General features: G+C 40.4%; 2 protein-coding genes across 2 annotated transcripts in view; one reads left to right on the top strand and one right to left on the bottom strand.

Annotated features, from left to right (window-relative positions):
• Window positions 1–15,915, bottom strand: part of tspan15 (tetraspanin 15) — a 40,748-nt gene extending 24,833 nt beyond the window's left edge. The window contains exons 1-3 of the mRNA XM_008302969.1: window positions 15,726–15,915; window positions 2,722–2,907; window positions 1,943–2,017 (exon numbers count right to left, since the gene is read on the bottom strand). Of these exons, the coding sequence (XP_008301191.1) occupies window positions 1,943–2,017; window positions 2,722–2,907; window positions 15,726–15,815 (351 nt within the window). The 5' untranslated portion in view covers window positions 15,816–15,915. The remainder of the gene's footprint in view (window positions 1–1,942; window positions 2,018–2,721; window positions 2,908–15,725) is intronic.
• A 4,867-nt stretch (window positions 15,916–20,782) lies between these two features.
• tacr2 (tachykinin receptor 2) overlaps window positions 20,783–23,846 on the top strand; it is a 6,982-nt gene continuing 3,918 nt past the window's right edge. The window contains exons 1-3 of the mRNA XM_008302967.1: window positions 20,783–20,921; window positions 21,527–21,678; window positions 22,147–22,442. Coding sequence (XP_008301189.1) covers window positions 21,544–21,678; window positions 22,147–22,442 — 431 coding nt within the window. The 5' untranslated portion in view covers window positions 20,783–20,921; window positions 21,527–21,543. The remainder of the gene's footprint in view (window positions 20,922–21,526; window positions 21,679–22,146; window positions 22,443–23,846) is intronic.

Raw genomic sequence — 23,846 nt, 5'->3', positions numbered from 1 at the left:
AATGTGACTGAAGACAAAGAACCCCGTAATCGTTCTGCAGGTTTAATAGCGATCCACTGCAACATATTTTTCTTTCTACATGCTTTATATACAGTCAGGTCCATTGGTATTTTTATAATGGCACAATTTTTGTAATTTTTCTTCTGTACACGACCACAAAGGCTCTGAAACAAAGCAATCAAGATGCGCCTGAAGTACGAGGGTTGATCAGAAAGTTCAGAGACATGTGTGAGCAGTAACTGGTCATACTTTGACTGTCAACAACCATCTGTCATGAGCCCTGAATCTCTTGAACCTTGTTCAAAATGGTAACCCTTCAACTTGTTTTTTTTATTTTGGAGAAGAGGAAAAAGTCGCAGAGAGCCAAGTCACTGTGATCAAGAGACTTGTCGTACTTTGACTAAACACACATTTGAACATGTTCAGGTGGTTTGTGGTGAACGTCTCCCTTCAGATACCTCAGGACGTTACAGTAAGACTCCACCTTGACCTGGGAGATCAATTCTCGATGCACAACCACGTGAATATTCAAGGAAAGCAATAAACGTGCTCCTGATAAGCTCCTCACTCGACACGCCTTGTCCAGTTCTGCTGTTTCTTCTACTGGTGGCCACTGCAGCTAATCCTCACAACATGCACACTGTTGGACTGAATTTCTGTTGTTTCTGTGGTTAAAGACGCTATTTACTTTGAATATTTATTGGAGGCTTACTTCAACTGAAATTGCCTTTTTGTTCTTTTTACACATTTAAAACTAATCATGGACCAAACAGGAGGGCAGAAAAACCTCCTAATGGCTTTGACCAACACTGACTTCACTTTCTGTTGCTTTTTTGTCACATTAAAAGCAACCCAACGGGTCACCGTGAAAACCTCCTAATGTGAAGCAGCAGCAGCTACAGTTGGATTTTCATTAAAAGCAGTTTTACTGCAGTCAGGTTCACTGTAATATACAATAGCACAGCAAATGGGAACATTCAAATCACGCTGTCTAATCAGGATTCATTAAAAGGTGGTCTGGACCCCTGGGCCTTCTGCCTCTACGTTAGAGAAGCATGACTTTTTTAATTACCCACCTGCAGTGCATCAATGAAAACGGTTCAATGTGTCAGTAATTTCCAACTATTAAATTAGCTGCACGTTCCAATCTGTGTATGTTAAATAAATATTTAAAGTGTTATATAGAGCCTTCTCCTCACTGTCTATATTTATACAATGTATTGCTCATGTCATCATACAAACAGCAGATTGTGGTAATATATGAAGGAACCTCACTGAATTTTATTGCAGGGAAGAAAACGACTGAAAAAACTGAAGACAGAGGTAGTAATGAAGACAACAACAGAAACAAAAAACAGGAATACTAGAAGACGAAGCAGGACATTCAAATACAAATGATAATCTTTGAGCAGAGTAATTCTCATCAGTCATGTCGTTGGTCGTGGTTGATTACTTCATAACACCAGCATCGTTTATACTACCTTGTATACTTACAGAAAACATACAGATTTGGGTGGATGTTAAAGATACAGAGACTCAAGGAGTCAATTAAACAAGATTATTGTTATAAATATAAAGCTTCACTCTCACATTTCCTGTCTGCCCACCTGCTGAGGCAGGAGCATCTCAGGCTGTCAGGTTTCTTCAATATTTCATTATCATGTGCAAAATATTTCATGATGTGTAGTATTAATGTACCACCTCAGAATCTCTGCCAGTATTACTTTTATTTTTCTATTCTAGTCTTATTTTATCTTGCTTATTTATATTTTCAGTAATGTACCGTCTTTACATCTTATTGCTTTTCTATTACATTTATTGTCATGTTATGTAGTTTGGTTTTCTGAGCAATATCTTGCACATAAATTTATGTTGGGATGAATAAAGTTTCATTTGACCGTTTCTTTTTATCTCTAATTGATTAGCACATTGTGTGGCTCACCCTGTTGCGAAACGCCAGCGCCAAGACTCCTCCCAGCAGCTCCAGGATCAGACATATCGTCAGGGTGTACATGAACTGTGACACAACAGACAAAAGCCATTACACACTTCAAATTTCAGTAAATTCTCACTTTTCATTTCTGTATTAAAGCCATGTCTGTTAACAGTTTTGATGTGTACCAAGTCTCCTTATGGCGACACTCCCCTGCTGGCTTTTCTCCAGAGGTTATTATGAGTCAGCAGCTCAGACACCAAACAGTTCTTATCATGGGACGGGTTTCATTTTGACATCATAAAGTCTGTGGCCTGTTTTTCCACAGATTGCAACAACTCTAGTCATTTAATTCTGCATTTGAAGAACCATTTGCCTTGAGTTCTTTGGCTTTTAGTATAAAAACTAATGCTCACATGCTGCTGCTGTTCATTGATTTTTGTGCAGCACAAAACCTGCTCTCCACCTGAATAAATTATAAATTCATATCTAGACACAGATCTATATCCATGTATAACCTTCCATTTATACCAGCAGCATTTTTCATAAGCTGCAGTTTCAACACAAATTTAGCTTTTCCCACTCCAGCGGCTCTCTCTCCCTCTATCTCCACCAGTACTCTGTTTCATTATAACTGTGATGCTGGAAGCTTGTTTCCGTGAGTAGAGACACCAACACAAAAAAACGAACCCATTTAGTATATTTGTGCGTGCAAAATATAGAAAATGTAGAGACTGAGCAATCAATTAAACCACTTTGTTGCTGAAGATGTTCAGTGCGCCACTCACCACTTTCAACAGAGTCAGATTATCCCTCAGTGAAGCCAAGACTCCGACGAATGAAACTACGAACATGACGATTCCCAGTACGATCAGGATTATAGCTGGAGCCAAAAACACTCCCTCCAGCGTCTTGAAGCGTTGTCTCTCCACTTCGGCATAGATGCCGATGGCCAGGATAAACCCACCTATTAACTGGAAACACAAAGCGAAAGCAATTAGGTCGGATCAGTCATCAGCTTGAATATGATGGAAAACTGGACGGTGCCTTTATTCACACCGTTCCACAGCTTGAAGAGAGTAAAACAGCGCACCAAAGTCAAAGCCTCGCATTTTCTTTAATTACATGTTTATTATACTGCAACCACTCAGCTAAAGAATTGGAAGAAGAGGGCACTAATGGAGTGACCAGGATTCAAAGGCAACAAGAGACAAATATACTTCTATAAATACATATATAGAATATACAGCGCGGCTCATTCTCTGTCAGATTACCATTCAAACTACATACGGTGTAGTCATGCTGGCAGTGTGTCGCCAAGGACAGAAATGTTGTAGCTTAATTTATTTATTTTTAATTTATGTTGCCTTCGGGATAAAGTACAATAACTTTAAACAACAGCATTAGTTATAGTTTATGTTTTGGGATAATTTGCATGGAAACATGTTAAACTAGGATGTCAAACATGCTGAACATTATAGAGAGACACAGTCCTGCGTCTGCAGGTGTGTCTCATTGGACAAACTTGTTCAGTAGTCAATGGCAAGAGTCAAATAAAGTTTTGGTCCTGTCTGAATGGTGCCATGGATTTCACATAAGATGTATGAGTCAAGACAGCAGTGGCAGCTTGTCGTAAAAATATTAAAGTTCTGTTAAAGTCTGTTGTTGTGTGAAATTTCTCACTGGACTACAATCTCTCGTCTCATACAACAGACATCACCAACACCAACATGGCCGCTGCGTTGGCGTACGAGGTGGGTCAGAAAAGATATGGACTGGTGTCACACAAAATATATTTCAAATCCAAACTACAAACTACAAGTTTTCCCCTTCCAAGTAATCCCCTGGAGTCTAACACACTCCCCCAGCCTTCTCTGCCACGCCACCATGCACTCCTGGAAGGATTCTTCCACGATCCTCCGCAGCTCCGTCGTCACAGCCGTCTTGATGTTGTCCACGTCGTCAAAACGGGTCCCCTTGATGACCCCCTTGAGCTTGGGGAAGAGGAAAATAATCCCACAGAGCCAGGTGGGGTGAGTAGGGAGGTTGCTCCAGCACGGTGATGTTCTTCTCAGCCAGGAACTGTGGGATGCTCAGGGCATTGTGAGCAGGAGGTTGCCATGGTGAAGCAGCCACGACTTATCCTGTGCTACAACGCTGCAGGATCTCTTTGTAGACGTGCTGGTTGATAGACTGAAGGGGGAAACTGGTAGTTTGTAGTTTGAAATATATCTTTTGTGACACCAGTCCTGGAACTTTTCTGACACACTTCGTATTTCACCTCCTTCTTCCAGAATGACAGAACAGGTTTTTAAAAGAACGTGAACATAATTACAAGTCTGGCCATGTTGAGAGAGGAAAGCAGTAAATCCGGATCTATCCATCTATCAAAATGTTCAGCACCTCTTGGTGGCTTTGAAGGGAGAAAGTTACGATGATGCCACTTTTCTGACTTTGTGTGGTTTTCTCTTGAAGTTTGTTGACAGTCTTGTACAAACTGTGACTCTCCTGCTTCAAAGGAGTCTCGAGCTGCTGACAACTAATCATGTTTTTTCCAATACAAGGTCCCACTGGAAGAGGCAGGACTTACTCTCTCTTGACCCTCTTGGAATCAACATGGTAACTGTATCATTGTGGATTTTTCCCGATCAGGACTGCAAAAAGGGTCGATTTTGTTTTACTGGCGTTATTGGTGAGCGATTACTAGCCTGACTAGACAGATCACTTGTGTATCTCAGAGGGATACTTCAAGACAGGAGACTTAAGCAGGGCCTTCTTGCAGTGAGGCCACAGTTTTACAAACACAAAGTAATTTATCTCCATTGTTGAGTACAGAATCTTGAAAGGGTTTCTAACTGAAAGCTAAGTACAGCAGAAGAGCAGGATGAAATATCACACAATCAAAAACCTGCAACAGAGTTCAAAAATCACCTTAGCAATGTCACAACTGGTAGAAACTTTTCTTTAAGCAGCACATGCAAGGACAATTACAAGTTTTGAGCAAAGGTCAACAGACCTCCAACTACAGGGGATGGACACAACTCCAAGACTATTACATTTACAGTTGCATTTTCTGAAAACGGATATATTTTACAGCTAAATTTTACAGTAAAACTGCCCTATAATGGTGCATTTTCCCGTGATCAGACAGCAGCACTACTGAAGACCTGCATACAGCTCCCTGTGTTTTGCATAATACATGACGGTCCTTCCACATAGAAATTAAAATTGCTACTGTGATCCTTCATCATAAGGTCAAACAAATCAAATTAGTATCTGTCAGCAGCTATTTGTGCAATTATCACACACACCTGTCAAACCTGACCGGTGCTTTCTAGGAACAGTATGCTTCTCTAATTGGTTGCTTTTAAAACATGACAGGTTTTGAAAGATGTTTTTCTCCTGTGCAGCTTGGACAGGAAAATTAGACAGATTTGTATCTACTGATCAATTTGGGGCATTGTAAAGAATGTGGGGAGACAGGTGCATGGTTGTTTTTTGTGTGTTTGAATTGATGTTTTTTTTTTGTGTTATTTCAGATTTTTTGTATGTATTACATTTTAATATTATGCAGGTTTGTACGGCTGCCTTTTCTGAAATAGATTTTTGATCTCAGTGGGACTTCTTGGTAAAAAATAAAGGCTACAAAAATGCCAGAGTAAATAAAAGACTCAGCTCAGTAATATTACAAGAATAAAGTTGTAATTTTACAAGAAAAAAGTACAATTGAAGAACAACTGAAGTATAATTTAACGAAATGCTCCACGGTCCTCATTTTAACAACTCTCCTCTTCTAAAACAAATGGTTTATTCTTGTAATGGTGCGACTTTATTCTCAAAGTTTGTGGAAAAATCTTTTTCTTAATGTGGCCCTAACACTCCGTCGTAGAAAACAAACAAAAACTTATGATAGCAGTACGTTCTTACGAAACAATGTCCCTTGTATGATAATTCAACAGTATCATCTTTCCACACAAACATCCCAGTGATGCCTCTAAAACATGGCTGCAGGTACGAGACCGGGCTGCACAAAGCAGGTTTTAACGTATCATTTTCCTCTGATCAAAATCTGCACTGAAATAACACTTTAACAGACCAAAACACGCCACACTACTTTTTATAGATAATGCCAGAGGGCTGAAATGTTACCCAGCACAAAAGAAAAAAATCCAATTAGAGTTTGCAACACATTTTTCCTGCTCCCCGCCAATGCATACCAACATTAAAATAGAAAATGAATACACAACAAGAGATTGAAATGACCACGTCTGTCCCAACAATGAGCTCCAGGCAAATCTAAAATTAAAAAGGCCACTTACGCAGATTCAATTACAGCCAAATGGCACACGTAGGCATGTAATGTGATCAGGCAGCTGAAGTGGTAACTGGCCAAACACCAACAATCCATTTATAGAGACTTCAGTTATTGAATATGTTTTTGTATCCAGGACGAGTCAAACGAACGTGACTTTTAGCAACAATCGGCCACACGCGTACACTGGGAATAAGCTCTATTTGCACGTACAAAAACAAACACATATTGTGAAGGAAAACTATACTTCATTGCAACATGAGAAGTATTTGTTGTTGCTAAGGACATCACTTCTGACAGTTAAGAGAATGATGTAGTAACCATGGGAATTGCTGAAACCTGGGAACGTGGTGCCATCACTACAAATACACCCCACTGACATGACAAGTCTGACAACCTGTAAAACATGTTGGCGGCCTTTCCACCTTTTGCTAATTTCCAGCACTTAATTACGAGGTATAAATAGGCACATCTGTAATGATGTACTCATTAAGACCAAGAGCCTACATCGACGCTAGGAGCTCAGTGAGGCTGTACTTATCGGCACAATGCTAACATGTTGAAGTTGAGTGGGTTTAAAGAAAGAAAGAAAGAAAGAAAGAAAGAAAGAAAGAAAGAAAGAAAGAAAGAAAGAAAGAATACAAAAGAAAAAGAAAGAACGATGTAATTCAAAATCAAAACAATTGTTATGGTGAGCACAGTGTTAGTATAAATGACAGAAGAGAGGACAGGAGCTGTGTGTGTGTTTTAAACAGTAAAATACAATTTATAGTGTTTGTTATCACGTCACACTAACAAGAAAAACGCTTAAAATAGTGACTCAAATTTTCAGTTAAAATTTCCTCTGAGTCAACACACACATATATGCACACTCACAAACACACACAGACACACACAGGCAGGCATAGCTGTAGAAGATGCTTAAATCACAGCATATCGCCACCGCAAACACCTCATTCTTTGACATGTTTGTCGCTAATTGCTGTTTGCCTCCCACAATCTGTTTTGAGCCTTCGTACTATACAACAGAACTGAGAACACCCACTCCTGTGCCATATCATGTAAATGCTAATTGGTATCACTTCTCAATTGTAAAGACTGTATATTGAAAACATGGCCCCCAGAGCAGAAAGTGATTGTGACAATAGATACACAGACTAGAAGCCATGTGATCACTGAGAAAAGGCTGGACACAACTGGGATTTACAAATAGCCTGACTGCATGAACGTGGTTATGACATGAGCTGTGAACACTGGAACCTTTTCAGTTTATCTGTCTACATGTTTGCATCATGTTTTCATATGGCGAGAACTGCCAGAGGAACTGATACATCTGATTGTGAGGCTTTACAAAGATGGAAAAGGATGCAGGAAGATGACTGACTAAAATCAGTAGAAACACAGTGCAGCAGTTATTTAGAAGCCAGTGAGTCACAGTATAGTACTGCCCACTTATTGTCATACCGCTTGATAGAATATCCCGTTTATAATCATAAAATATCGAAGTCCTGAATCATTTCCTATATAACCTATAGTTAAACAGCCCCTTTATTGTCATAGAATAATGTCATGATTCCGTTTTTTGTCATAACGAAATTCTCTGAGATTGATTCCAGGAATAACTTTTGCCTGTTTAAAGTCACGGTCGGCGGATCGTCACGGAGTGAGCATCGGTCACGCGTGACAGATTATCACCCCGGTCAGCCGCGAAAGGCAACGTGTTTGTTTGTTTGTCAATTACCTGCTTCACTGAGTTATTCACACACTGTCTGACGTTAATCATATCAAGGAGAATCGCACTGTTGCAGAGCATGGCGTCGCTCATAGCTGAACTGCTCAGCTGGTTCATCATGATAACTTAATCCTCTGTAGACCCTCTGATTAATGGAAATAACTTTTATTGACGGGGTGGCTTTTTGTTCCGACAAAGGTGAAGTTTCACCAAAGTAAAACCATAAAGCTCCATTTGAATGAACAGTTCTTAATCTTCAAAGAAACTGGCCATTTGATGATGTGAAAACATTCCCATTTTGGCTTTATAAACCCTGTTTTTCGTCGTGGACACTTCGATACGGAAATCTTGAAGCCAGCTCATTGGAATATCCTGGATATCGTCATGATTCCATCCTGGACCGAGGGTATGATAACAAACTGGCAGCACTGTACCACTAATCAGAATGACAGTGGTTGCCCCCCTAAAATGATGCCATAGAAAGTCCACTGCCTGCACAGTTTAGCTTTAAACGTGCTCATGACTTGGCACAGGAGTTCTCAATGATCAGTTTCAACAAGGACGCTGCAGGTTGTCGAGTTTTATGGGAGGCATCCAAGAACAAAAACGTCACCTCTTGGCACAAAACCATGATGAAATTTCACTAAAGAACATGAAAAAAGTCAAATTAATGTTGGGAGCATATTCTTTGGTCAGATCAAGCTGAGTTTCTTTAGCTCAGATGAAGTCCAGCAAGTTTGGTGTGAACCTGACCAGGACCACCACAGTGAATGCACAGTGAAGGTAGAGGACACCATACCTGTGGATCTACCAAAATACTGGCTGACAGGGATAGTCCCAGTCTGCAGAGGCTGGTTAGAAGATAAATAATCCAGCATGATAACAATCTAAAGCACACTGTCAAATAAACACAGAAGTATCTGGTGACAACCATGACATGTATGTCGTCTGACTTGAATACAATAGAACACCTCTGGGGGTAAAAGAGAATGTTAGAGCAACACATACCCTCCAACGAAAAGCAAAATTCTCAGAAGAATAAATATATGCAGAAATTTGGCATTCTCTATGCTGACTAGGACAGAGAATCTCATCAAAAATAAAGATGGGTAGGTGTTTTTTAACATAAGCTTTTAGGTTTTAATTTTATATGTAAAAAATGCCCCACTGTTCAACTTAGAAGCACACAATCATCATAAGATGGTACAACTTTGAATCAAGTCAGAAAAAGAGAGAAAGGAAAAGAGGTCCTTTACATCACTAGTTCTGAGTCCTAAAGGTCCAACACTGTTTACAACAATCCACCATGATGTCTTCTCCTTACATGTCCCTGCTGGACGTCTTGAGCTGGCTGGTTGCTCCGCCCACCGCAACCTCACCACCGCTCAGCCAGGAGGTGGAGAGGCCACTTAGAGTATTTTAAACAGAGCAACGCTGAACTACTGCCAACAACATGTCAGCGCTCACGAGTGATAATATTTACAAAGTGTCTTGCTAGTTTGGAAATCATTCTATCAGTGCAATCAAATTTTAACAAAAATGCTTTGTTTGGAAAATATAATAACACAGGCAGCGCTGTGTTTATCCACATGCACTTAGCTGTAGATGACTTAGTGATATTACCAGGGCACCAGGCCAAGGTGAAGTTATATTATGTAACCTGTTAGGCTCTGCTAAAACGACTTCACAGTGCTATTACTGTGCTCGACTCACTGCTTTTAAAGCGAACGCTGCACTGCTGGCGCTCAAACGCAGCTCTGGAACCAAAGCTACAAGCTGCAGACGTGGGACACAGAAATGCACTTTCTCCAAGCAGAAGTACTTACTGATGGACTGCAGCTTCGTCCTCAGCGGTTTGAAAACATCTCTCAGTTTAACTGTCAGTCTTAAAATTTAATGCACGCTAATTTAACAAGGAATCTACTTTGATTTGAAAGTATCAGTGTTTAATTTAAACATGAGTAGCCAATGTGCAGGTAACTGTATGGAATATAACATTTGTCTGTTTTTTTTATAGATAACGTGCAAGGATGTGAAGAAGGTTCTGAATTCTGAAAAGGATGGAGGACCAATCAGATCACCTGGTATTCCAAAGGGGTGGTTATTCAATTTGAAGTCAAGTATCTGCCTACTGAAACAGCGGAAACTGCAAAGTTAACACTAGTGTACGTCATTTCACACATACTCAAATCAAAAAGGAACATCAGATAGCTGCCATTTTTTAAGCAATGCTCGCAGCTCAGCTCAGTGGATGCAACATTGGTCAATCAGTCAACCATTAATCAGACAGCAGTTTCCAAAATAACTAGTTACTGCCTTGTGGTTGAACATCTCTGTCATCTAGTCAAGTTGCAGTTTACATCCATGTATGTCCAAACCCATAATATGCTATGTAGTGAAGACTTCGAGAGAAACAAAAAAGACTGATTCTGATAGAACACAAAGTTATAGCCCTGACAACATGCAATGCTTGAAATATACAGTAGATGTTGCTGCAAAGAAGCTACAAATTCTTAAACCTGGATGCTTTACACGGATCTGCAGCACAGAAGATCTACACAAGCACCACAGTTTCAAAGTGGGCAGCCGTGATTAGTGGCTAATGGCTCCACCAAATGTGAAATATGGTCACGATCTCCATTTCTGTTTCGAGTTTCAGTGTTTACATAACATCCAGAAAGGTGTTTTTTTTGCAGAACATTATATCACTGTGATGCTGACCGTTGAGCTTTAAGATTACATTTTTTCATAATTAGCGAATGAACTTTGAGTTATGACCAAAAATGTGTTTTGTGAGGTCACTGTGATTTAAACCTTTAACCACTAAAGTCTAATCAGCTCATTGTTGGATCCAAGCGAGCGTTTGTGCCAAATTTGGACAAACTTCCTCAAAGCGTTCAAGAGATATCCTGTTCATAAGGATTTACAGACAGACGGGTGGACAACCCAAAACATGATGCCTCAGAGGAATATAAATAAAAATATAGAACACTAAAATTACGGAAATTTTAATCACACTGGATTCCTCTTAACTTTTCAACTGGTGCCAGTATCAGTTTAACATTTTTACTTATCCAATATTTGTATTTATAGTCAGAGGCATATCTCAGCCTTGAGTCACAGCAAAATCAAATGAAGTCTTGTTTGTTTGACCAACATGATTGTGGGCTTACACTGAAAAAAATCAGAGAAGGTTTGGACTTTATACACTCCTGTGAGGCCAATGAAGCTGTATAATTTTCACATGAAAACTACTCGAATATAAAGGTTGCCGGAATGTGAAGGGCTAAATACGTAATGATTTCTAGAGTCCCAAATTACAGGGCAATTACAACTGCTCAGTGGTCAAAAGTCAGACGTGATTTAAGTAGAAATACCCGACGAGGAAGTGCTTTATTGTGTGTCAGTGTGAGCTACTGTGAAGTGAGCTCTATCAAATGTTTCTGGGTAAACAAAGGTTAAGGAAAGCAGATAACCTCATTTGGCAGCCTGAAAAGAAATCAACACACAGTGAGCTCAGAGCTGAAAGAACAGTTGGAAGGTTATTGTTAAAAAAAACAAAAAAAACTCCAGCTGCTTTTTCATCATTCCAACACAATAAACAAGTTGTGACAAATTGCAGATGGCAATCTTAACCGCTGACAAACCCTTTCACAAAGCTCCATTCATGTCCCCATAATTTTCTTTGTCCTTTGACGCACAGCCTTCATAATGCACCTTCACACTGTTCTGGAAGAAGAGCTGGAAACAAAAATGATTTTCAAAGACTGCGAAACACAACCTAAAGTATTCTCGTCACCCCGATGCTGCTTTGCTTTAGTTCTGTGTCTTTGTCAAGTGTAATACGTTTAATATGCAGCACAAAAGCTACGTGAGATCAAGCTATTGTTTTCTGATGACTTAAATTATTTTCCACAGTAAGCAGGAAATTACTCATCACGTCCTGTACGTTGTTCCTCCAATGTAAACTGTTTCGCTCGGCTGTTTAGACCCTCAGCAGCTGATATACAGCACATGCACATCCTGTCCTGCAGGACACAGAATGAGGGTGAAAGGTAGGTCATGATATAAATAGAAAAAAAGAATACCTAAAGATCTGTAAGAAAAACAGTGAGAACCAATTATAATCCTGGGGTTTGTTTGTCAAGGTAGCTTAAAAGATCGATTGACACATGAGAAAGTAAATGACTGAAGTTGAAAACAACCAACAAGAGATGATTGAGCAACACAACCTTTCCAGTGACTCCCTACCAGAATACTAACGCTGCTCCACAACGCTGTCAGTAAAGCTGCCTGGTTATGGTTAGTTCTCATATCAGTATTTCTTGTTTCCATCAATATTGCAAGAACTCTTGGAACTTATTAGTGAGGGCAACATGCAGGCCACTAAAAGTAAGTTGGAGTCACTCCCACACAGCTGTTTCCTGCAGCACGAGGACAGAATCAGTGTTGGTTCTGATTATGTTGGTGTTTCTTGGTGAATGTACCAATATAGCTGCTCATTATTCTGAAGATAAACCACATTCTTCACAGACAGCTCGTGGTTAAAATGGCTTTTTTTTTAACACCACTGAATGACTAAATCAACAAGCTGTAGGAGCAAAGTAAATATAAGTCATTAATCTGTTTCACCTCCCCTATCAAGGCTGCATTCATTCTCCATAATAAACCAATTACAGAGTCCTCTGCGTCTCGTTCTGCCTCGCCGTCCCACTCTCCGCCGCTTTCTCTCTTTCACACCGTGAATAAACGTTCAGAAATGTCTGACAGTAATAAATGATTTTCTTATTGCACTAAGTGTCGTGTCAATCAGCCATCTGTCTTTGCAAATATACAATCTGTGTGGTTGTCTTTGAGAGCCAGCAGCTGATGGGTCTGGCTACGATGCAGAAAATCTTCATTAAAAACAAACAGACTTAATGTAAGCCATCAGAATATCTTGTTTCAGTTATTTCAAGACATCAACTATCATCTCCAGGAGTCGATTTACGCGACTTTGAGTCACTGCCTTGAAAAAAATAACACTGAGGCACGTAGCTTGTAATCATTAAAGAATGTCCCTGTTGCTCATAAATAGCTCAGTGAGAACAAATTTAATCAATAAATCACTTTAATTGGACAAAGAGTTAGGTAATGCTCCCTAACAGCTGAAGATGTTTTTGTCTCACAAAAAGGCTGTGATATAAAGCTGCCTCTGCTGCCAAGAGACTGATCTTGATGGTTATTTACTGACTGATTTGTGTTAAAGAAAAATAGCAGTTTAGACAGCGTGCTCTCCAGAGGACACTTCACTTGCCTTGATCTCACTGTTGGAAATGCTCAACCCTGTTTCATTGACCATTTGGAGCTGAAACAAGCTGTGAACACAACACTGAGACATTAAGGTCTTCAGCTGCTAAATGCTTCACATGTTAAGCAGGTCGTCACTGTTGTCCGTCTGCTGATTGCTGTTGAGCAGGTCAGTGTACAGCAGGTTTTTAGAGGGTTGTCACTGAAAACAAACCAAATGTGACGCTACAAGAACTGTGACAGTGAGCCAAAACATCACAGTTGGAGGACAGACAGCTAAAAAAAACTCACTATATAGCTCTAAAAAGCCAGGAGGAGCTGCAGACGGTAAAAACCTAGAGAGGCTCATCATGGTCGTGGCACAAAGTTAAAATGCAACAAGGCCACAAATACTTATTATAGAGAAAAAGATGTCAAACACTTGTGACAGTAGTGGTAAAGCCAGGCTTTTAGTTACTCAGCATTTAAACCTTGCATCTAAGTACAAGACAAAAGGTTTAGCATCTTGATAAATGATTATATTCTTCAAATATTACCATCAGCGAGGCATCTGATTGGTCCCAAATTCATTCTGCAGCTTGACAATGACCTTCAACATACACTGATCAGTCGCGACATTAAAAGCACCTCGTAATCGTGTGTCGGTTCTCCTCCTGCCACCAAAACAGCTCTGAATTATGGGAGAATGAACACAGAACCTCAGTGGGAGTCCTGTGATGGGGCCTCAGTGGATTGGGTTTGCTCTGTGGATGCCAAATTGGACTGGGATCTGCCAAGTGTGGAGGAGCAAAGGAGTTTCAGTATCTTGGAATCGCTTCACGAGTGATGGGAAAACGGAGCATGATATAGGAGAGACTGATTGGTGCAGAGTCGGCAGTGATGCTGGTGTCGTATGAGACTGTCGTGGTGAAAAAAGGAGCAGTGGCAGAACGCTCACCGATGACCATGAGCTCTGGGTGTCGACAGAAAGAACGAGATCGCTGATACAAGTTGCCAAAATGAGTTTTCCCTGCAACGTGGCTGGGCTCAGCCTTAGAGATAGGGTGAGGAGCTCAGACGTCAGGGGAGCTCAGAGTAGAGTTGCTGCTGCTTTTGTGTCAAAAAAAAGTTGGTCGGACATCAGATAAGGTGCCTCCTTATAGACCCTGAAATTGCTGGAGAAATTACAGATCTCATCTGGCCTGGGAATGCTTTGGGATTTCCCAGGAGGAACTGGAAAACGTTGCTGGGTAGAGGGACGTCTGGAATGACCTGTTCCTCAAAGTGCTCCTGAACAGTTTTTGTGGCGTGGCAGGGGCATTGTCCTTAAGAGGGTGACTGCTACTGTCAGGGAGTGCCTTTAGATGTGTGGGACATGTCAAAGTAGCATCCACATGAATGCCAGGAGCCCAGCAGAGCATTTCATTGTAACGGAATGATAAGTGTTATCATCGTCACCTGGTTTTAATGTTGTGGCTGCTTCGTGTATAACAGACCGTATTGCAGTATATCACTTTACAGAATCACAGGCAAAATGTGTCCGCATTCCAGTTTTGTGAGCCGTCTGCATGTTCCTACTATGAGCTCTGCCTTCACATAGCATTGAACTAAACAGCTCAAAAACAAAGTTGGTGAAACTTGTGTAATGACTCATCTCATTTGAGTCTATGTATGTATGTCAGTATTTGAATATGGAAAACCATAAGCTCACAGCCATGAAGAAATACCATCAGTGTCAAGAAGAACACGGAGTCCTGCGACAGATGGCCTGGCCCCCACAGAGCCCTGATCTCAGTCTGGTATTACACAAACAGACTGAAGACGCCTGAAATCCACACAAAAATCAATTTTTGGAAAACATTTTCAAAATGCCTGCAGACTATCAAACTTTGCGCTACCACACAGACTGAACAATTACAACTACAAGCATGAGCCTTTACCACAGCAACTCTGTCATTTGGAGCAATTTAAAGCTGCCACTTCATTTAGTGAACATCTGTCATGTGCTGATCCGCACATGACTCATGTTGTGGTGCAGCCAGTCTGACCAAAGCAGGACACAACAAAGCTGCTGCTCCAGCAAGTGGAATCTCCCAGACAAACCCAGCCTGCCTGTGCTGTTTCTCTTTCTTCTTGTGCCTTGTGTTTACCTGCCTCTTATCAGGCAGGTATGAGCGGGGTAAAGGTGTAAAGGAGGGTGTGGCCTCCTGCAGCACACAGACGGTTAGAAACCCAAACTCCACAGGTACAACACCTGTCGGTTCACAGCTGCAGATCTCGAGCTATTCTTAGAAACAAAAAGCCATAACAACATCTATTCACATTTGTTCTTTCGATCTGCCAAACACACACACACACACACATACACATACACACTAGTCCAGCCCCGGTACAAACACACACACACTCTCCCCTGCGTTCAGCCGAAAGAACCGCGCAAACAAGGCGCATCGCGCGTCTCTCTCCGCGTCGGTACTCACCCAGAACACGATGGCGTAGAGGAGCAGGAGGTATTTGAGGAAGACGTAGGAGAATTTGTGACAGTATCGGATTTCGTCGTTGTTGGTCATCGTGTCTGACTGAGGACAGTTGACTCCAGCGGCTCTCTGCGCTGCTGCCAAACACACTTCCGCGTTGTCATCGGCACCACACCTGCAGGGGATGGACTGATGGATGGATGGATGGACGCATGGAGGAGGGATGTGGGCTAAAATAAGCAGAAAACAAAACAAAAAACAGGCGCAAAGAAGACTTTCAGCTTAAAAAATAAAAATAAAAAAAACATCCTGAGGTTTTTATTTCTGAATGATTGATGAGTGACGTTGTTTGTTTTGAGCCTCAGTATTGATTTTTTTTTTTTTTGTCCTCCATGTCTCTTCCTGTCCACATGTGAATCATGAGTTCTTTGGATCTCTTCTTTTGTTTAATGTATCCAGTTATCCTGAGTTTAGTCATCAGCCCCTTTTAAAATAGACCCGATCAACACACCAAATACACCTTCATCTGCTTCTTACCTGCTCTAATGATCACTTGCAGCCTATTGATGTTTTTATCCATGACAGATGCTTCATTAAACATCAGATTTAACAGTGCATGAGTCATGTGGTAAAAGCTAATTAGGGCAGAAATGTGGAAATCTAACACAATTTTGTTACTGCTTTTTTTTTTTTTTTTTTTTAAGTTGTGTTTTAGTTTTTATTATTCTAATATAGTATATAGCACAATATGTGTTACACAGTGACACAAAACGTTAAACTTTGCCCCCTGGTGGAGAAATATAGCAGATTGGACACAATTACTGTTATTTCAGGGACTCATCAGAAGATTCATAAAAGCCTCAATACTGGGCCTCACGTACAGCTTAGAAGTCTGATTCTCCTTTCCAGACCTCTAAATAATGCAAAACTCACATTGTACCCAAAGCATACATTCAAAATAACTCCACTGTCTATGCACAGCCAAAGCATGACGGGAGAGGTTTAATTATAAGACTGATGCAAAACAGGAAGACCATGAGACATTTTAGAGCTCAGATGCACCAAAACATCGTTGTCTCTCTGCAGCCAACTATCATCCTTAGTGTATGCAGTACGTCCAGCCCTACTGGCTCTGGTCAACGCTTATCAGCAGCGGCTTAGCTGATAAGAGGGAGCAGTCTGATTGGCTGTTCAGTCAAGTGAATCACTGTTTTCACTCTGCTTATTTTTTATTTATCGCCTTTTCTTATCTTCTTTAACAAGCTTAAGACCTTGAGCTGAACACAGAACTCTTGTTTTGTTGCACATTATTTGCACCACACTTCATGCACGACTTTTCTACTCAGACATTTTGAACGTATTGTACATTTTGCATTTTATATTTTCTTATTTTTTATTTTTGGTTGTTTATCAGTATTTATGGTGGTGGTAACTTTATTTTTGTGCTGTAACAACCAAATTTCCCCTTGGGGATTAATAAAGCATTTCTATTCTACTCTATTCCATTCTATTCTGTTCTATTCTAACCAAAGGAACCAGTTTCAGGTCTTCTCTAACTTACTCTAATCTTATAGATGATAATACATAACAGAACAGAGTTGGAATCCGAGTTACTTTGGCATTAATATGAATAGTTGTGCTTGTTTTTGTCTGGTAGCCCTGTTTTTCTTGCCTGGTTGGTGAGATGATTAGTTCCTATGTGCAACATGTTCATACATGCCAGCATGGCACGTGTTAAGGTGCAACTTTAAACAGAAGACATAAGGCAGTGTGAGCCAGTCTTTTTTGGTTTTACTAGTTCAGGACAGCTAATATGTGCGTCTTGACTCGGATTCACTCAGGACATCACACTTCACAAGTGCTGCTGCACCAACTAAGAAACTTTTCTTTCTCCCTGTTTGAACCTGTCAACATGGCCTTCACCAGGCTGCTGGTTGTGGATATGGGATTGTGTTAAAAGTACACTTCTGTAGTGCAAAGAGTTCACACACACACACACACACACACACAGCAGAGAGAAAACACAATGTGTTCAGCTGAAGTCAGCAGACCTTCCCTCTATCTGCTCTTTTCTGTGTAAACATGTGAACACAGATTTCTCCTGCGGGAGAGGAGTGGCAGAAAGAGCAGACATGTGGAGAATAACTGACAACAAACAGGTAGTTAGGTGACAATCAATATAACAGAAAGAAAAAACAAAAAGATATAACAGTAGAAAGAGAGGCAGAGCATGAGGCACTGAAAACATACAACTGATATCATAGCCTACAGGTCGTTGTCAGTGTAGAACAATTACAACAGCCAAACAGTACCATGGTTTATTTTAGAAATGTAAAATCACAGCAAGTGTACATCAACTATCCTCAACAGTTAGTTAGAGGATAAAAGGATAAGAGGATAAAAAGTATGGCACATTTATATCTAATATATACTGTAAATCTCTCACAAATGAACCTGGTGCTGATGTTTCATGTGAAGAGAAATTACACCAAGATATAATGTAGAATATCAAAATACACTTTGACACATGTGCTGTACTTAAAACTTCTCACACGCACATTTTGTTACTTTCATTTACGTGTTTAAAGGAGCAGTTTGGCAGTGATGCAATCTCTGTGGGACATTTAAGTGTTTTGTCGTGTTTCAGTTCCACAGCTCAAACTGAAAGCTGATAACAGCAGCATTTTTAAATGTGTGACTGCCCGTAAGTGCAAACACACAGCTGTATTCTCAAAGTATCTCAACAGCTTATGAAAGCACTTTTTATTTTTATTTATTGATTTTTTAATTTTTCCTTTATTTAACCAGGTGGGTTAATTGAGAACAGATGCTCATTTACAATAACGACCTGGCCAAGAGGCAGCACAGAGCAGAAAATACAATAAAGGGAATACATCCGTAAAAAAAGAAAAAAACTGTACACAAACAAAACATAACAATAAAAGGCTTTGGAGATAAAATACACTAAAATCAGGTACAGGACTCGGTAAGTAGTTCCTTCACCATATTTTTAAAAGAAGACAAAGGTACAACGACACTGAGTTTGAATGTTTTTTGTAACTGGTTCCAGTTGAGAGCTGCAGAGAACTGAAATGAATAGCGGCCAAAGATAATGCGGGCTTTGGGGATGAGGAGGTGGATGAGGTTGCTGTTGCAAAGTGAGCAGCTGATGTGACGGGTGATGAGTAGTGAATGTAGATATGCCAGAGTTTAGCCTATAATAGTTTTATAAATGAACAAATACCAATGGGTTTGCCTGTGGGAGTGAAGAGAGGGCCAGTTAACCAGGCTGTACAGAGTGCAGTGGTGAGTTGTGAAGGAGGCACCAGTGACAAAACGGATGGCCGTGTGGTAGATAGTGTCCAGTTTATGGAGGAGGGATCTGGATGTGGATCTATAAAGTATGCCGCTGTAGTCAAACATCGGAAGTACTGTCATTTTGACCAGGAGGTGTTTAGCGGATTGTGTAAATGAGGATTTATTACGATACAGAAAACCAATTCTATTTTTGACTTTCGTGAGCAGAGAGTTGATGTGGGTTTCAAAAGAGAGGCAGGGGTCGAGCCAGATACCTAAATATTTGTAGTTATTGACGAAGTCGATTATAAATCCATCCAAGGAGATGATGCTATTTGGGGGACTGGATCTGTGGGAGGTTTTTATTGAAAATCATACATTTTGGGTTTTTTTTGTGTTCAGTGATAAAAGAAGGTCAGAGAAGGCATGTTGGATGTTACTGAATGCAGTTTGCAGATTGGACAATGCATCATTGAGGGAGGGGCTAGATGTATAGACAATGGTATCATCGGCGTACAGATGAATGTGGGCGTTGTCTACAGCATGGGTTATGTTGTTAATGTAAATACTGAATGGTGTTGGGCCCAGTATGGAACCTTGGGGGACACCTTTTTGAAGAGGTAGTGGGGCTGAGAGAAGATCTTCCACTTCTTTGTTTTTCGTTGAGAAAAAGCACCTATTAGGTGAAAGTGTGATCAGCATGTTGGTTTTATCCTGTGCATAGATACCATCTACAAGAGGACACAGCTTAAAACCCAACAATGTTGATAAAGCAGAGATACTCTAAGATTCCCAACAGGCTGCAAAGACAAGCAGCAGCAAAGAAAAAAAATATCACCAATTTCACCAAGAATTCAGCAGCACCTTGACCACAGTGCCATTTCAAATCTTAACAGCCACGACAAAACCCACAAAAATAACAAGCCCAAGACGGCATCCTCACTTGGCTGACTGATCTCAAGTGATTGCAGCAGCTATTGTGTGGGCATGGGAGCTAAACGCCCAAAAAAGCCTTTTTATGTGGTATTCATGGAATATATTGGAAGCTGACTGAGGAAACGTTTTACTGGAGGTCGGCCTGTATTTAGAGCACATGTAAGTCCAAAGCAATAGTCGGAATATATGAATGATAAAAGCTCTGAGGAGCCCTTCATCTGTTCCCAAACCATTAGGAGACACAAAAGTACAACCTATCATATGGTGCTGTGCGTCTTCAGTATACTGTGTCACACAGAAAAAGAAGAAAAAGGGCAATAATAGCAACACTTGAAAAGCAATTTCACCAGACAAAAAGTGGTTTGGCTTTTTCGGGGTGCTGAAAATTGCTGGCTGCAGATAGTACAGTATCTTTTTTTAACCCATTCTTTTACTTCCTCATTCCCTCTCCAAGATCTGAGGGTCCCCCCCTCCCCTCAACATCATCTTGTTGATAATCATGTTTCTCATGTGGACAGAGTCATGCACAATTGACATGGTGGAATTATTCCCACCCCTCTTTCTTAACATGTTTGTTTTTGAATTTTCCCACGTTACCAGTAATTTTTGTAACAGGCTGAAAGACGAAGGACTCGAGCTACTCTACATCTTTCTTTCGCTCGTCTTCTCTCCCTCTCTCTTTATCTTTCTCCCTGCTTGGCGCAGCTTTACGCGCGCAGTGCCTGCATGTCTGTGCTCTCACTCTGAGGCGCGCGTCAAGCCAGTTAGTTACACATTCCAGCAGAGAGAGACAGAGTGCGTGTGAGTGTGCGTGTGAGCGAGATCTGGGAGCGGATAAATGTCTTAATGTACGATTGGATAGACCTGGTTGTCCATTACGCAGAAGGAGTCTAATTTTCGGACGTTATCAGCTATGGATTGGAAAGCCGAAGTTAAAACTGATTATTTAATCGCCTGAATAGAAAGGTAAGACAGACCAAACTATTAACCAACAAAGATTTTTGGTTTATTTTTTGTAAAGAATATCTCTTCCAGTGCATTCATTTATCACTTGTGCTGTTGCGCCTGTGCTGCAGCCAGAGGAAGCTATTAGTACGTGTGAGAAATGTCTCTAATGCATGTTGAGTGATGCATGGGTTTTTACTGTTTTTGCACTTTTGAAATAATATATGAACCAAACGGAGCAACTTTATTCAGCAAAAATGATCAGAGTTTGGATGTCAGGAGACAGTGATGAGGTGTATCATTAACAACTCATGCTTAATGAGCCTTTTGTATGAAATTGTATGTTGAATACGATTGACTCAAATCTGAAATAGTTGTTCTGTGGTTCAGCAGCTTTCATATAATTTCATTTCAACTCCACAAATATATTTCAGTTGATTTAATATTTTTGGTATTCTCCAACAAAATTAACAAGAAAATCACTTTAAACACATAAAAATATTCAAAACATCTTTATTCATTTCTAAGCTCCCTTCAAGAGAACGTGTCTGCTCGTGTCCTCACTGCGCCTCATTACGCGTGACGCACAAGGCGCGCAGAGTTATACATAAAGTTTCTGTCCCCAGGTAAATAGGGAACGAACATGGAGGCGGAAAGTCTTATTCAACACATTGAACGAGACATGGAGGTCACTTCAGTGCCGTTATCAGTGACCGCTGACTGGCTGGAGGACGGAAACGAGACGACCGGGAATCAGTTCCAGCAGCCCGACTGGCAGGTGGGAGAAATACACTGAGAGAGTAAAAATACGAAACTGGTAGAAGTCAGAACCAACTCTGTTTTATTGACCAAGAAACATACAGCAAAGGGTGGAGGCATTAAGGGGAAATATTGATGCTGAAAGACGTGAATGAATGCATGAATGAATGAATGAATGAATGAATGAATGAATGAATGAATGAATGAATGAATGAATGAATGAATGAATGAAAGTGTATGTGTGAAAACCTAAGATTGAAGATATGATCCTGATGTTGGTTGAAAAAGTTGAAAATCATGCTTCTGTCTGAGACATTGCTGATTGAAATCCAAGCAAAGTGGCTAAAATAGATCAAATTAAAGCCAGCTGAAGTGCTATCCATTCCATTTATGGGCTTTTCTGTTTTGACTCTCTACTGTCTTAATTGCCCCCCCACCACCCTTTGACCCTGCACCACTTCCAGCTGACAGTGCTCTCCTCTCCCAGGTGGCTCTCTGGGCTTTAGCCTACTCCCTCATCATCCTGGTGTCCATCACCGGGAACGTCACAGTGATCTGGATTATCCTGGCTCACAGACGCATGAGGACCGTAACCAATTACTTCATCGTGAATCTGGCCTTCTCTGACGTTTCCATGGCAACCTTTAACACTCTTTTTAACTTTGTCTACGCGCTCCACAACGACTGGTACTTTGGCCTGGGCTACTGCAGGTTTCAGAACTTCTTCCCCATCACGGCCATGTTCTCATCAATATACTCGATGGCAGCCATCGCAGTGGACAGGTGAGCCGGCTCTCTGTGCAAAGGTCACGCCGAGTCGAATTTCCACTAATGTTCCTCGAAGCAGGGTTAGGCTGATGCTTTCTTTAAAGATGCTGTTAAAGTGAACAATTCAGCACACAAGGGACTGTTTTTCCTCCAGCAATTAGAAACTAATGGGGCTACTCATCATCATCTAATGCAACACCTCATTTAGGAGCTGCATTATTCACAAAGGGATTGATGACCACTTACTGAAACAAGCAACTCAGCAGCGCAGAAAGGATGCTATCTCAGCATATAACCCATAATTTCATTTCTACACTGATATATTAAAGGTTCTTTTTCACTGAGTGTAATTGTGTTCTATAAATGTGGAAAGCATTCAGGTTAAGAGGAACAAGATATGTCATCTCAGATATTCTGGTTTTTAATGGCAAATCTGGGCATGCCCGGTGTGGTATTTTTCATCAATTTATCAATCAAGACCGCTGATATTTTTCCATGTTTCTACGTGAGTCAGGCGTATGTCTTTTGAGATCAAACTGTAGCTCCTTACATGAGCAGCATCGTTTCATATCATCAGCAGCTGCAACTGTGTGATGAAAAGGCTGCATGAAGGAGATGTGGGTCAGCAGCTAGGAGAGACACAGATGTCATGAATGCTTACTAGAGCATAAATGGTCAGTCTGCTATTAGTATAAATCTGTGTTCAGTGCATGATGTAAAGTACACGAGGTATGTATATGTGTACAATCTCATGTAATACGACAATCCTGCAAAAAACATTGTATAATGTTTGTTTTGAGGCTGCAGACGGTGCAGAAGGGTATTACTGACGTTTTATTCAGACCACACCACCACTAATCCCTGCCTTTAAATAATATATTCACAGGGGCTACACATTTCTGACACAGTGTCGGCACAAGCTGAGCATCATAAACTACACAAAGATGGTTGTTGTTGTGTTGATTGCACAGATGACCCATGACCTCATAATTGTACAAAAATGGCTCCAAAAACAACTTGGATAGTTAAACTATCAGCAAAGTTCCATGAATTTAAAAAACAAATCATTAAATAAAACAGAAACACCACGAACTATAGAAAAACATTATGTTATCCAAGAGAAAATCAAGCCAAAGTCTCTGGTCCTTCTTGATCTAAATCAAACAAAGCACCTATATAGAAATAAATCCTCTCATCATTGATTTCGCGAGGATAGATTTAAAGCTTAAGTGTGGACTCCTCCATATTCCAGATCCAGACATTTTAAAGCACCTCTACAAGATAAAAGAGGTCAAGTTTTAAATCATTGTGTGATCTGCAGTGATGCCACTGCTGGATGTCTAATTATTATTATTATTATTATTATTATTATTATTATTATTATTATTATTATTATTATTATTATTATTATTATTATTA

This window comes from Stegastes partitus, unplaced genomic scaffold (assembly GCF_000690725.1).
Source record: "Stegastes partitus isolate 25-593 unplaced genomic scaffold, Stegastes_partitus-1.0.2 Scaffold1915, whole genome shotgun sequence".
Classification (NCBI taxonomy): domain Eukaryota; kingdom Metazoa; phylum Chordata; class Actinopteri; family Pomacentridae; genus Stegastes; species Stegastes partitus.
This window is presented reverse-complemented; position numbering and strand designations above follow the sequence as displayed.